General features: G+C 40.2%; 1 protein-coding gene across 5 annotated transcripts; it reads right to left on the bottom strand.

The window, feature by feature from the left end:
- Positions 1-133: 133 nt before the first annotated feature.
- Positions 134-14,148, bottom strand: grhl1 (grainyhead-like transcription factor 1). Of its 5 annotated transcripts, XM_026339315.1 has the most exons (17): positions 13,740-13,938; positions 13,191-13,268; positions 11,594-11,783; positions 11,226-11,299; positions 10,540-10,673; positions 10,244-10,446; positions 9,544-9,626; positions 9,039-9,192; positions 8,824-8,935; positions 8,563-8,657; positions 6,139-6,379; positions 5,352-5,479; positions 3,665-3,693; positions 3,288-3,376; positions 1,818-1,903; positions 1,471-1,535; positions 134-1,111 (listed from the first exon to the last, which is right to left on the bottom strand). In XM_026339315.1, exons 3-17 carry the CDS (start codon positions 11,657-11,659, stop codon positions 997-999), a joined length of 1,674 nt encoding a protein of 557 aa, XP_026195100.1. In that variant the 5' UTR covers positions 11,660-11,783; positions 13,191-13,268; positions 13,740-13,938; the 3' UTR covers positions 134-996. The 5 variants fall into 5 exon arrangements, with proteins under 5 accessions (XP_026195100.1, XP_026195095.1, XP_026195098.1 ...); XM_026339310.1 differs by lacking the exons at positions 13,191-13,268; positions 13,740-13,938 and adding an exon at positions 13,963-14,148; XM_026339313.1 differs by lacking the exons at positions 13,191-13,268; positions 13,740-13,938 and adding an exon at positions 13,963-14,148 and having other exon boundaries at positions 3,288-3,373.
- Between the last annotated feature and the right edge of the window lie 382 nt (positions 14,149-14,530).

The raw sequence follows: 14,530 nt of genomic DNA, 5'->3' as shown, positions 1-14,530 counted from the left end.
TCCCATTTAAAAATCATTTATACCAGTTAATTTGTGTTATATACTGTAGTAATGGCATTAAGAGGATTTTTTCTGAATGTGACTAAACCTTAATATCATTTGGCATTTCCAGAACAGTACTTGTATAGTTTGGCCTAGACATTCATTGACCTATTCCATCAACATTCAGAAAACTACTCTACAGGGGAAGGGTATGTGTGTTTTAGCATTGTTATGAATATATTTAGAAACTATTTAATACTTACAAAAGGGGCCATTTTAATTGATCTGAGGAAAAACATCTCTTACGTAATGTTATTCACAAACAATGCCTATCCTGTGCAGAAAAAAACAAATACATTTACAATACAAACCCTTTTTGTATAATAGTTGAAGAAGGTTTTACACACTAAATACTGCCAAGTTGTTTAGTAGTAATACACTGAATCACCGGGGCTCCATCAATCATTTCCTGTCTTCATTTGGTGGACTAAATGCCCATCTTTGCAGACTGTAATCAGTGCTATGGCTTTAGGAAAGATAAATGGATTTTCCTCATAAAATTCAAACATGTGAGAAACAATGCTGGTTGCATAGCTTGAGGTATAGCACCACCACAAACACGCTGCATATTTTGAACAAAATTTACAAAAGCAGGCACTCAAATCTGAGGCACAACTCAAATTATTACTAAAAAACAAAACAAAGGTATCACAACAATCAAATGTGTCATCACTTGTTAGTTCTCATGCACATTAAAAGTCTTAAAAATAATCAAAATGTATATAACATACACCTCTAATTAACATGCCTTAAGAGCTTTTGCTTTTTAAATATTGTTTTTTTGAGCTTTGTGTTTTGAAACCTCGACACTAACACAGCACAGACACGACTTGATTTAAGTCTCAAATCAAGTCCATAATCACTGCATAGCTAGACGTGTAAACCGCTCTTTGCTGTTGGCTCAATTTGTCTGCCGGCGCTCTGTTCAACATGATATCACCTCCTCCTGTCCAATCAGATTTCAGTGAGGGTCAGTTTGTACATGCCGCCCAGCTCCTCCATCGTGATCTGAAACGTGTCTTCGTTGGAGTAGTGTTTGATGATGTTGTCGTCCATATGGACTAGAATACTGTTTTACGACAAAGATTGGTGTTAACGTCTTGTTTGCTTCATCCTCATCTCAAACAAAACTAACTCTATTATTAAAATAAAATCGTCAACTGGTAAACTGGGTCTGTTCCTACAGCTCGTGATCAACTGATATTAATCACAGCAGCTAATGCAGTTTGATGGTTGATGAGCTAACAAGTCACAAATTAAAATGCAAAATACCTATAGAAGCATTTTTGATTGTTCAAATGTCAGTTTTGTTTGGTGTTTGGATTAAGAGTGTCTATTGTGATTATATTCTGCTTGACTTCTCTGTAAAAGGGATGTGGCACCAGTTGTTTCAGACGCTCTATAAATATGTTAATCGCTGATACTCACCCTTTTTTACACTTCTTGTACACCTTTCCAATCTTATCCAAAGGCAACTCATATTTCTCTGAGATCTGAAAAATACAAATTATAGACATTTTGTTAAAAGAATCACTAAACTATCGATACACCCATTTTCCCTAAAGTCACTCATGAGCTCTTTTCCTTTTTCCTTTCCCTTCTCTTTTTCTCGCTGCTCAAGATGCCTCCACCTGTTTTTTTTTTACACCCATCAGCTTCCTATGCTTTCTATCTTGACTTTACCACCACGTTGACAAGACCCAAGACCACCATGAAACAGGAATATGGAGTATAATACAAGCTATTAGTATCCCAATGAGCCGAAAACAACTTACAGCTTCCACCAGCCCTTTCAGCGTGGGATTCTTCAGCATGAGGGCATCAAACACCTCCTCTGTCTCCTTGCGTACATACAGCAGGACTGTGTAATGAAAAAAGAAAGAAGAGGCAGGTAGGCATTAAAGGAAGCACATATGTTCATGAATTGGACACAAACCTCAATCATCAGGCCTCTGGCAGAAGTCACTGGCAAGCGTACAGTGTATATTTGTGTCAGACCAAACAGCTTGACTGCTGGTTTATTTCATTCACACATACAGTATATTTAACCTATTAGTTCATTTCTCCATATAGCTGCAGACCATACTAACTAAATACACCCCCTGCCAGAGTGCAGGAGCACGTATCCAGACTGAAAGTAGTGGCAAAGGGCCCACACAAAGCACATTCACCATGATGGTTGTCAAGAAATACACACATACAAACAGAAGGGCAGATCCAGCTCTCATTCACTACACTCTTCTCAAAATAGATCAAACACTAAATCGATTTTCTGTATTCCAACTTTTTTGTAATTGAATATCTCAAAGTAGGCTTCAATTTAAAGACATAATTATGTGCCCAGACGTTTTCACTAGTTTGATCCATTTGTGTACATGGACTCAAACTAAAAGGGAAACAGTAAAGCAAGCCGTTGCAGGGTTTTTGTTGGCCCATATGTGTTAACACTTTTCCATTGGATTCACATATTTTTACACTTTGTTTTCAAAACAGTTAACGCACGTCATCTAAAGACCCAAACTGCACTGGATTAACTGTTTAACACAAAAGGAAAACACCTATTTAGAGCGGTTAGAAGGTACTTTGATAATTATAAATTTCTAAAGTGACTGTCTACAACCCACTGCACACAATTTTTGAACAAGCATTCAATTATGAGAGAATGGAGAAACTGAAGAAATAACACAGTACAATACTACAGTACAAACAAATTTAGATTTTTACTGCAGATTTGTATTGGAACAGGTCACCTAAAAACGTGCAGGTGCAGAGACACCACAAACTAGAAATATGTAAAGTTGTGTAATTTGTAATGACATGATATGATAAAACATAATGAAAGACTTTGCATTTCCTTTAAAGCATTTATTCATACATGTAGCATTGGAAAGAGCCTGCTGTGTGGTTATGAATAGGATATGGAGTAAAGGGCACGCGTCTGTTCTCATGTGTGTGCGCAGTGTGTGTGCGTGAGTGATCAGTGGTATTTTGTTAGGTCAGTGAAGGGCTCAGCAGTGTTTTTGAAAGACCTGGAATAATCATATGGCTCAGAGTTTGTTTGCAGGGGTGGTGCCAACCACGGCAAACACACATACATGTACGTGCATGTGCATGCACTTTAACACACTGACTTAGAGAAGAACATGGGTCAAAGACCCTTGATCAACATGTGAACAGCATCAGTTGTGCACACAACAAACACACACACACACACACACACACACTTACACAAACACACACGGTACCTTTCTTTGGTTCTTCCACTCTTGCCATTTTGTTCGGTGGTGAACTGAACTCATCGTCACTGAAGGGTAATCTCTTCATGCCCGAACTGCTGTGAAAACACAAATTACTGCTTAAATGACCTTAACAACCAGTTAACAGGCAATAAAACACACACAAACACATGTATGCATTTGAAAGCCCACAAGCATTTCCTAGAAACGACATATATATATATATATATATATATATATATATATATATATATATATATATATATATATATATATATATATATATATATATATATATGCAGGTGCAAAAGGTCTTGTAAGTTCAAAACAACTAAAAAGCAATTGTGAAAAGAGCACATGTGAAAGTAGAGCTTCCATGAACTCACCTTTCCTCTCCATCTTCTGCTGGGAAAGGCTGCAAGATAAACAGAAATTCAAAAAGTTACTCAAATGGAACATAAAGTTATGTAGGTAGTCAGTTAATAACACATTGTATAGTAACTATTAACCAATTCAAAGAGTGTGAGTAACCACATCCAAAAGGGTTCCCTGTGCTGACTTATTTTTTCTTTATCACTGAGAAATGCTAACTGTCAACACAAACAAATACAGCTGTCCAAGAGTGAAAAAAACCTGTACGTACACAGCTGGGAAAATATGGTCAAGATGCAGGTCTGAACCCTGACAGGGTCACAGGTTTCTTTTGTAGGGTCAAAAGATCATTTATATGACAGAATATTATGTATAAGTATATAGATTTGTTATGATAAATCTGGATAGTGTGTTGGTAAAATCACTGCCCTTTATAGGGGAGACCAGGGTTTGAACCTGGCTTTGGTCTACCACCCACAGGGGTGCTTAGGCAACACCTCCTTACGCTTACCCTGCCTTTGCCTTGTACCTTCACCTTGTAAGTTGCATTGGATAAAAGCGTCTGCAAAATGACTAAAGTTAAATGATATGTGAGAAAGAAAAGCATGAGTTCTCACATTTGAGAGGACGTCTGCAATGACTATTTCACACTGTTGCTTGAAAAACAATTGTTTCCAGAATAAATGACAGAGTGAGTGAAACCCATTATTTAAGAAATTTTTTTTTAAATTCTCGGAAAGCTGCTGTTTTTGAAGCCTTTTGGCCTGGAGTTATACAGATAACAGACATTGCTGTTAATAGAATTCTATTCTGAGAGGAGACTGAGTAAACTCAAAGTTTATCAGAAACTGATAAACTGAGCGCAGTGCGGACAGTTCAGTCACGTCCAATGGCATTGGCAACACCAGAAATAACTTCCTGTCCATCCCTTAACCTTGATGGTAGCAAAGTAAACTAAGTGAGAGTGATACATAGGGGTGAAAGAGTACTTTTGGTTGCTGTGCTCACCTGGGACAGCTTAAGATTTGACCAGCAGGGGGTGCTTAAAGTTCACAAATGAAGTAACTAGAGCATCCTAAAAACTATATGTAAGCAAGCCTGGTGTATGTACACAGGTAAGTACCATATGACATAACATAACAAAGCAAAGTGACGAAGGAGTGGGCTGCTGCTCAACATACTCCAAGCATTACACAGCTTTTATGCACAGGATCTGGGTTATTGGTCAGCTGTCTATTCTACACTTGTGTATCACTGTCTGTCTGTACATTACCCACAAATCAATAACAAAAGTGTATTCCTCTCTCCATCTCCAAATCTACCAGTTTCTATTATACTGTGTATATGAACAGATTAAGGTGGTAGTAAAGGTAGTTCTCAACCATCTGGTTTGTTTTGAGTCACTGGTAAATGATTCATCTGGTGAGTAAGCAGTCTGAAGTACAGCCATTAGTATACAGGACTCCTATCACAGCTCAAAACCAGAACTCCCTGTTCCTGCCAACTAGAAAGCAAGCAGGTCACCTCGGCCCAGCTGGCTTACGAGTGGGCGGAAGCTGAAAAACAAACTGTTTATGGACCACCTAAGATGCTACGAGTGGTACATGGCTGTAGCAAAAACATGTTTAGTCCCAAAAATGACATACAAATCATGTTCTGTGCTTATACTAAACAATAACTGTGCCTGTGATCTGTACTCACATGACGCTGGAAGGTAGAAAAGTGAAGGTCAGGAATGAAAAGAACAGGCTGGGTCTCGAGGTCGGTCATCATCTTGAAGATGGTCACATCGTTGCGTTTCTGGAGGATGGGAACTTTGACATCCACAACTGGGAGAAAAAAGGTCACAACAGGAAGCATTTTAATAAGTCTATTCACGCAGAAGCACATTTTAAAAGTATTTCAACTTGTATTATTATGGCCATCTAGCTCTAAACAACAATATTGGAATAACTATATATAGTTGTTATAGCAAACATGTTAACAAAATTGTAATTAATGGGAATTAAACATTCAGCAAGCCCATATCAACATTAATATATTTTGTGCAATGTTGAATATTTAAGTCTAATATTTACTCTGAGCAACTCTCGAGTGGCAAAATGTTCCGCTATGTTCACCAGCTACTTGCTATGTTAGCCTGTTTGCTCATTTGGTGCTGAACAGCAGCAGCCCAGTAAAACGTTAGGCTGAAAACAACTGCATGCTGTAGCTGGAAATGATGCTGATGAAGAGCAGTGATAGTGGACTAAAACATTAACGTTGTGGGCCCTCAAACCAAAACAATGAGCCAAAACAAAATGCACTATAAGGCTGAGGGTTGTTACTGGTGACCGCCTCTATTAACATTTACATTATACATAGTACTTTGACCTATTGTTGATATAAAAATATTGATTAGTGCTGCTTTAAGATCAGATATACAATGTATAAAATGTTTTAAAAGTCGCCTGTTTGTACATGTTAAACAGTGTAAAGTATGACTCACAGTTCAGACCAGGGTTAAGTTCAGTCTTCCCTTTCCGGCGGGACTGCTTCCTCTCCTCATCTCGGATCTTCCTCTCTGCACCCTTGTCACAGAACACTTTGATCTGGCAGTAGGCGCGGTGGATGGGCTTGTTGCTGCGGTTGTTGTAGCTGTAGGTGTCGATCTGCAGGTTCAGAGGGAGACCCTTCACCCCCTTCTGAGAGGAGAAGTCTGTGCTGAGACAGTTTACAGAGATGAAGATCTGTGGAGAGAAGAATGAGGAAGAAGACAGGACAAATGAGCCACAAGCAAAGTTAACTTCTTTCAAAAAAGTCCAATTTGCCCTGTATAATAGAAATAGAAAACAAACAGCTACTTTACTTACACTTTCATAATCATAATAATCACTTTTTAGCATTATCCCTGCCTAACACTGAATGCCTTTCTGCAGCAGAGCCCTTTAACCTTCAGTCCTAAGAGTGAATCTAGTGTACTGTGTTGCCCTCTATTGATCGACTTTAGTAATTGCAGGCTCAATGTGAAGATGCTCCTTTGTCCCCCCTGGTGCTTGTATTGAAAACACCTTATCATTGTGTCAACAAAACGCACACACCAACAGAACGTTTGAAACACCTAACAGAGCGGATCATAGGTGGAAACAGCAGATATGACCAATAATACATATATTCTTAAAAGGGAAACATTATCCTAAAAGTATTTGTTTGTTTTGAATAAATACTAGCTAAAGGTTATTAACCCTCTGGAGCATGTTTTATATATATATATATATATATATATATATATATATATATATATATATATATATATATATATATATATATATATATATATATATATATATACGTAACAAATTATTTTTATACTACTTTTAGCTTGAAGTAATATTTTAAGTCATTACCACTTAGTATTTGCCCATTTTTATAGGTGCCTTTGTATATTCTTATATTTAGTTAAAATGACCATCGTTTTGTGCAAATAAACGTATATTGTTCTATGAGGGGTAAAAAGGACATGTACTAATAAGAGTACTAATAAAACACGAAGGTACAGACAAAGTGCAGAGCAGAAATTGATGATTCCAGTGAATTGCCCTGGGGCAGGTAAACATAAGAGAGGAGTTGTCCTTTGCAAATACACCACAAATATGTATATACTGCAGGGTAAACCCCCCTAGGGTTAGCCACACGTACACACACATCTTCATCTGTCACCTAACACCACATCGATGAGATGATCAAACAACCTGGCGGGGCGATGAATACACACACAGTGAAGTCATCAACACACACAAGAGGATGAACATCCTATGGACACAGGCCTCAAGTCACGAGACAGTTGGACCCACATCCTGGTGTGTGTGTGTGTGTGTGTGTGTGTGTGTGTGTTTGTTTGGCTTTATTTATGTTAAGCGCAGCCTAGAGAGAGCTGGAGATGAGCCATGCGCCATTTTGTCTCTTTGTCTGCTTGTTAGCCTGTCAGTCCTCGTCCGTCTCAGGTTGTTGGTGAAACAGTGCGAGACGGCAACATGAGGGTCAACAGCAAATGAAAAATCAAGAGTGGAGCTAGGGGACAGGAGCTCCTCCTTTTTGTCGCCTTTCATTTCCTTTGGACACATTGGATTTTTATTTGACAACTTATCAATTAGGTGTTCATCCACCCCGTTGAGTTTCCTCATTCCTGCACTCTTTGTTGCTCCTGTCTGGTGTTTCAGAAATGCATTAACGCGCAGCATTACAACAAGAGAGACAGGCAGGTTGGACCAGTCAAGCTGTGAGCAGGAAAAGACATTCCCACGCACGCACACACACACTCTACGCAACCTGATTAAACATGCAAGAGGAGGGCTGATGACGTGACAGCATCCTCACTCTTCTATTTAAGCCCCTATTTTCTTTTAACGACTGTTTTGGAGGATCCCAACGAACACAGAGGCTGATGACCACCGACAAAAAGAGGTGTCAGTACCTGAAACCTTCATCCTGGTCTGTGGCAAAAACTGCACGGGCCATTTGAAAAAGAAGCAGCCTATTTTTGGCTTAAGGTTTTAAGTGCGTCGATGTGAAAGGTTCCGGGCTCTTATTAAGAGTTCACGTTAAGGAAGTACATGGAAAACTTGGGTCACCAGTGATCCTGAGAACTAAACATTGTATTTGTTTTTCCATGGAAACCAAGGAGGAAACAGAAGATTTCACACACAGACACACACACACACACACACACACACACACACACACACACACACACACACACACACACACACACACACACACACACACACACACAGACATCAGACATGCTTTTGTCTGCCTTGCCAGCAATGTCAGAAGCTGCCTTGTGATTTGAAGACAACATTAATCAGTTGCATAATTCTACAATGGTGTTTGTGTTTGTGTGGGTGTGCGTATGTTTCTTATACTGTCTTACTTTGGCCTCCTCATTGGTGTCCCAGGTGAAGGAAATGGCGTTGTAGGAAATCTCTTCGATGTTGCCAATGGTGTTAAAGCTCTCCTTGTAGTCAGCTGTAACAACAAACGAGAGACATTTAAAACTAAATGTCAACCACCCAGTGCTCCAGGTTTAATATCACTTTTGTCATAAAGTGACAACAACAGTGTCTCAGATATTACACTTAAAGACCTGCACATAATTAATGGTTAATTAACATTAATAAAAAAACCTTCTTACCGATGTCAAGACACCGCTGTTTGGCAGTGTGCTGCCTCGAGTGCCAGTACTTCCAGTGTTTCAGCTGATCATCTCTGCACTTCTCCTCTCCAAACACCACCATCACAACACTCTGGAAATTATATATCACACTCAAAATGTGACAATGCAAGACATGCAAGATATTTATCATGTGATTACTGCTAATAAGTTGTTTATTATCGGAGGTTTCTTACCCTGACTTTGGTGATGGGCTGCTGAATGCCTTTGTTGTCAATCTCCCTGAGGGTGATTGGGTAAAACTGACCCTTGTTGAGATATGTCATTGTCCCGTCACCTGTTTTCTGACGCAGAGACTTGGATGCCTCAAGAGTGTACTCAAAGTTATTTCTAAAAATAAAGGAAGAATCTAGTAAACATAAAATCAGAAAGTAAAATCTTTGCAAGGTGTGCTTTCCTTTATGTAGATAGTAATCGCTCTGTGTTGCTAGAGATGAAATATCAAGTTTGTTTGAAGTAGAAACAACAATGGTGGATCCCTCCTTTAGCTGCTTGAGCTAATTTGTGGCCTAAAATCAGAGTGGTGACAGAGCAGGGCCAGGTAACACCTGTGTCTCTCACACAGAGGGGACTCTGGTGTCTCCCCAGTGACTTCAGTAAATGAGGCTATTCTGTGGTGTTGTGTCAAAAGCTGAATGGCGGGTGGGAGTCGGACGGTGGGCTAGCGGCGGCACGACTTACCCCTGCACTGTGTCAAACTGAGTGTAGTCCTCAGGCGTCATGGAGGCCATACGTAACTGGAGATCCCCTGGGAAGGAAAACACCTGCAGCCCACAAAGAAAAAACACAGAAAGAGTCAGAGTGTGAAGTAAGTTACAGGAAAAAGAGGATGGTAAACAGCTACACTGATGATTTCTAAATGATTTCTTTTGATGCTTCCTGCAATTCGCCAGAGAAATAGTCTGCATTTTAATATCGTGCCTCTTTTTCCTCCACTATTTATCACATGTTATTACCTCATTCTTCTGCCTCATCCCAATTATATTACTTCAAATGTCTCTATGCTCTGTTGCTAACCCTCCTCACCTCCTCCTGTACTGGGGTTTTGTTGGTTTACTCTTTTCTAAGGTAATCCCCCTCCAGGTTAAAAAGAGGAGAGAGAAAGGGCTTTGGCTATTGTAGGAGAAAAGTACAGCATTTTATTGTGTTGGTGAGACAATGGCATAATAACACACTGGCCGCTATTTTGGCATGTTCAAATAAAACCAGGGAAGGCTGAGCCCACCGCTGGCTCCATGGGATCAGGTGAATATCCTATTGTCTGATAGGAGAGATCTGAGAGAGGAAAGGAGAGGAAAGCGAAAGAGAGGAGGAGGAGGAGGAGGGGAGGTCATAAGGAAAGCATTAGCTATTTCAGAAATAGGGGGATCGAAACACTCACCTCCTGGGAACCATCCTTGAAACTCTCAGAGAAGGTGGAGTCGGGGGGCGTGTTGTGGGCGAGCTGGCGGTCAAAGACGGCCACATGACTGTCGGTTTCGGCGCAGTTGTTTGGCACAGTCACTGAGAAGCCGTGGGTGGGCACCTCTGTTTTGACGGGCGGGTAATTTGGCACAGTGGCAATAGAAACTGTGACGGTCGTGTCTGAAAAGATAAAAACAAAAAACCCGCGTTTAGGTTTATGTTTTTTAAGCTTTTGGTTTTTATATCTGTTCATGTAATTCACTGTGAACAGACCTGGTGAAGGGAACTGGGACCTTTTGTCCTGGGCCAGCTGAAGAATATTGAAGGGCCCCTTCAAGACCTGGATCCTGTTCTCCATGCCAGCTTCATGGAGTGGACCGATGGGATGTCCGGGCGGGATCTGGTGTCTGCAAGAAAGGAAATGACACATATGTAGTAGTTGTTACCTATTATAATTCATGATATTCACCTATATCCTGCAAATTTGTTATTACAAAAAATAAATAAACTATTTTATATGATCTCACACTTACATTCAGAACCTTATTATTAGAACTTACTTTTAAAGATCTGTTTAATACTGTAAGTACTAAAATGTTCATGTGCTTTGTATTTTTTGTATTGTGTTTCATGTCTGCTGCAAAGCCAATTCCCATTTGTCTCATTTGATGAGGTCATGTTGGTAAAAGCTGTGTTTTACCTTAAACCAAAGCACAATTGGTGCCTTACCTGGAGATGAGGCAGGAAACAACATTGTGAGCAGACTTAAAGAGATTATAATGAATGAGTTGTTAAACCTGGACTCCACAATGTTCAGCTCCAATATACATGAATAACCACACACAAAATTAAGAGGATGTTAAAGAGCTTGACTCCTTCCATTCTCTCCATGTCGTGGTTCCCCTCTGCTTTTATTTTTAAAGGTGAAGGGGTGGTATTAGGCGAGAGCTGCTGCTTACCTTTTGTTGGGATCCACATCAGAGACCAGCGCGTCTGGCTTGCTCTGGGATATTGTTCTCTTTTCCCTGGGCACCTGTATGGGAGGGTAAACACAGCCGCTCAGCGTCTGACCACATCACATCCAACAACTCGGGTCATCCTGCTGTCAATATAGGCAGCCAGATCAGTTACATGACATAAGCTCTGCCTCACAGATGTTGCTCAGCAGTTGGATCGTATACTGTAGGTACAGATTTTGTAGCTGATCCTCTAATGTATGATTTGGGATTTATGACTGCTCCCAGATCCAGTATAAATTTATGGCAAAAGAAGTCTGAATTTTTCCTGCAAAGTAGAAAGAAAGTCATTTCTAATGTTTCCTTGATACCTTATAGTAGTCATAAAGCAGGCCGAGGGCAGCAGCACTGTCCTCGTCTCCGTTTATGCTCATCATGGCCTTGGTGGCTGCTGTCAGCGGGTTCTCCAAAAATGACTTCCAGGCTTCATCTTCTGTGGTGAAGGAGCGACGCTGGCCGCCATAACCCGGGTCATTCTGGAGAACCAGGACTGCACGTTTACTGTGGGAAAATAGGACTTTTATAATTTACTGTGCACAAACCAGTTATTAAGATATCAGTGATTCATTAAATGCAGAGATGCGCTCGCCCACGTGTGCATGTTTAAACAAGCAGGTATAGGCTCTAGGATTAATGTCCCTTGATTTGCTTTTTGAACATTTAACAGATTCCATTCAGTTCACAAATCCAAGTCCTCTAATCACACCCTCGTTCAAAACAGACAGAACAGGTTATAAGACAGAGCTCAACCATAGATCTTCTTTATCTACAAGACCTGTTGTTCAAGCTTTTCCATGATTGTGCAACAAATCTCAGCCATCGAACAACAGTGTCTCGAGTAAAAGATGCTCTACAGGCTCGTCCAGTGGGACGACTCTGGCTCGAGGAGCACTCATTGGCTGAGAGGCTGACCGCAAATGATGTATCTGACCCTGCTACATTCCTGTGTTTTAACATCACTGTGCTGTTGTTTTTTAACCCGTTGAGTTTTTTATGGACAGCCTGCATCTTTTCCTCCTCTTCCATCTTGTGAGGCTTTAAGAGCTGTTTTGTAAACAGCACTGGGTGGGACTTCTAAACGCACCAGCTTTTATTTTTTTGTTGTCTCAGCTGCTCAATATGATCTAAATTTGTCAAGATAAGCTCAGTGAACTCAAGTACGTGTCTAAATTTATATAGAAACCAAAATACAGGACCTAATTTTTAACAAGCGAGAAAATACTGAAGGTTTAAACAGTGATGTTAATTGTTTACAGTAAATTTTAATGTTTGCTGAGCTTCTATTTACACAGACGTGTTAGGTCTAACAGCTAGAACAAAGTAAAGTCATTAGACAGGCTCTTTTATTTAAAGTTCATCACGATCACTAGATTTACTTGCCAAATTTTTTAACACACACATCTATCGAACATCTTCCATCATCCATGCACAGCTTTTCTGCCACAACCAAGCAATTATGATGAAGTGTAAACGGACCGACTCAGTTTCCATGTTGAGTATCTACAACAAAAACGTCTTTTTCCTCTCAATGGTCAACGTTATAATTAGTAATTCTATATCTAATTGTCCTGTTCAAAATCCGCAACCTGATCAGATTCATTATTTACAGGCAATAAATCTCTACAGAAATGTAATCCATTACTAAAACAAAAAGGAGTTGTTTGTCAGAAGTTTTTTGTTGGATTTCATTTGTACAGCTTGTAATGAAACATCCATACACACTTTTATCATTTTAATGTGCATGAGCATAAAAACACACATATATACACTTAAGTTAACAAGTTAACTTAACAAGTTAAAACAAGTCTGCATTTGTCTGGCTATTTTGTGCTCCATGAATTTGGCTAAACATTTGACTCATATGGCGTAAAATCCACTAAAACCTCATATAGCCCTGTGCTTGCTTACATTGTCTGTGTCAGTAGTCGGGACAACGCCTAGCAGGTGTACAGTTTCACTCCCCTCAAATGTCTCCTTGTCATTGCCCTCAAAAATAAAAAAAACATCGACAATATAGACTCAATCATCTCTCACAAGACGAAGAACATTTATCTATTAATTATTTCTTACATTGAGCTTTTGCGCAAAACTCCTGCGCGTAAAACGACCTACAGAGACAGTTTTCTTTAGCAGACAGCTCCCTGCTAAGGTCCAGGTCTTATTCCTGAACAAATATTATTAACAGTATCCACAGAACTGTTAGAGCTTATAGCAAAATCAAACACTAAACCGCCCATCGCTATCACGGGACATTTTTTTTATTCTAACAGGCGCCTCTGCTCGCACGACAGGTGGAGATACACCTGTACAGGCTTGAACATGACAGGTGAAATCAGCGGCTTTACACCATGGGAAACTATGAGACTGAATCACTTTCTCAGACTTACAGCAGCGAATCTACCACTAAACAAGGAGCTGTGATAATCCAAAAAAGACGCTTGAATTCTAGACAAATACCAGAACACGTTTTAACAGAGAGCAGCAGCAGCAGCAGCAGGAGGAGGAGGAGGAGGAGGTCAGAGGTGGACCACAGTGTGGCTTCAGCTTCTAAAATCCGTCTGTGCCATGAACTCAAATAAGTGTAAAAAATCCCAACACATATTTAGAGTCAGTATTAAAACGCTATTAGTGACAAGCTGGTCGTTGTGCAGCAGAAAAGTGGAGAGTCAGGACAACTTACTTGTCATGCTCCTGTGACATCTCGGTCGGTCGAACTGGACTTTCTAGTTGGTACTGAAAATCCGATCCGTCTTCTTTACCGTGGTGAACTCCGCCGCTAACGCTGGATGAGGGCCGCGGCAACAAACAAGGTGTCCCCTACTGAGAGAACGGGTTTTGTCGGCTTTTCTGCTTTTTTGGGGCAATGCTGAGAAACTGAGGCCGGTTTTACCTGTGACAGGCCCGCGGATTGGATTACAGGTGAGTAGGAGGGCGGGGTCTCGCTGTGAGTTATCCTCTCTGAGGTCGTGATTGGCTCCCCTGGCTACCTACCTGGACCTGTACTGTGAGCCAGTGGAAGAACAGGGTCAAACAGCTGTGATTTTATCATATTGGGTGAGCATATTAAAGAAAAAAACAAACAAACAAAAAAAAAACAATCCCATGCAAAACAGGCAAAACTGTAACTGAACATTTGAAGTGATTCACAGGGAACTGCTGCCACTTTTAATCACTGCAGCAACATGTGCAGATATTAAAGTGAGAAACCATTCAGTCATTTGTATGATGGCTGTTATTCTACTTTAGCT

Source organism: Anabas testudineus, chromosome 22 (genome assembly GCF_900324465.2).
Source record: "Anabas testudineus chromosome 22, fAnaTes1.2, whole genome shotgun sequence".
Taxonomy (NCBI): Eukaryota; Metazoa; Chordata; class Actinopteri; order Anabantiformes; family Anabantidae; genus Anabas; species Anabas testudineus.
This window is presented reverse-complemented; position numbering and strand designations above follow the sequence as displayed.

Coding starts and splice junctions, on each gene's coding strand:
- grhl1 (XM_026339310.1), bottom strand. CDS start 13,982: ATGTCACAGGAGCATGACAA. Junction 11,784..13,962: donor ATGTCACAGGAGCATGACAA/GTAAGTTGTCCT, acceptor ATTTTCCCACAG/TAAACGTGCAGTCCTGGTTC. Junction 1,904..3,287: donor AGTGGAAGAACCAAAGAAAG/GTACCGTGTGTG, acceptor TTCATTACACAG/TCCTGCTGTATGTACGCAAG.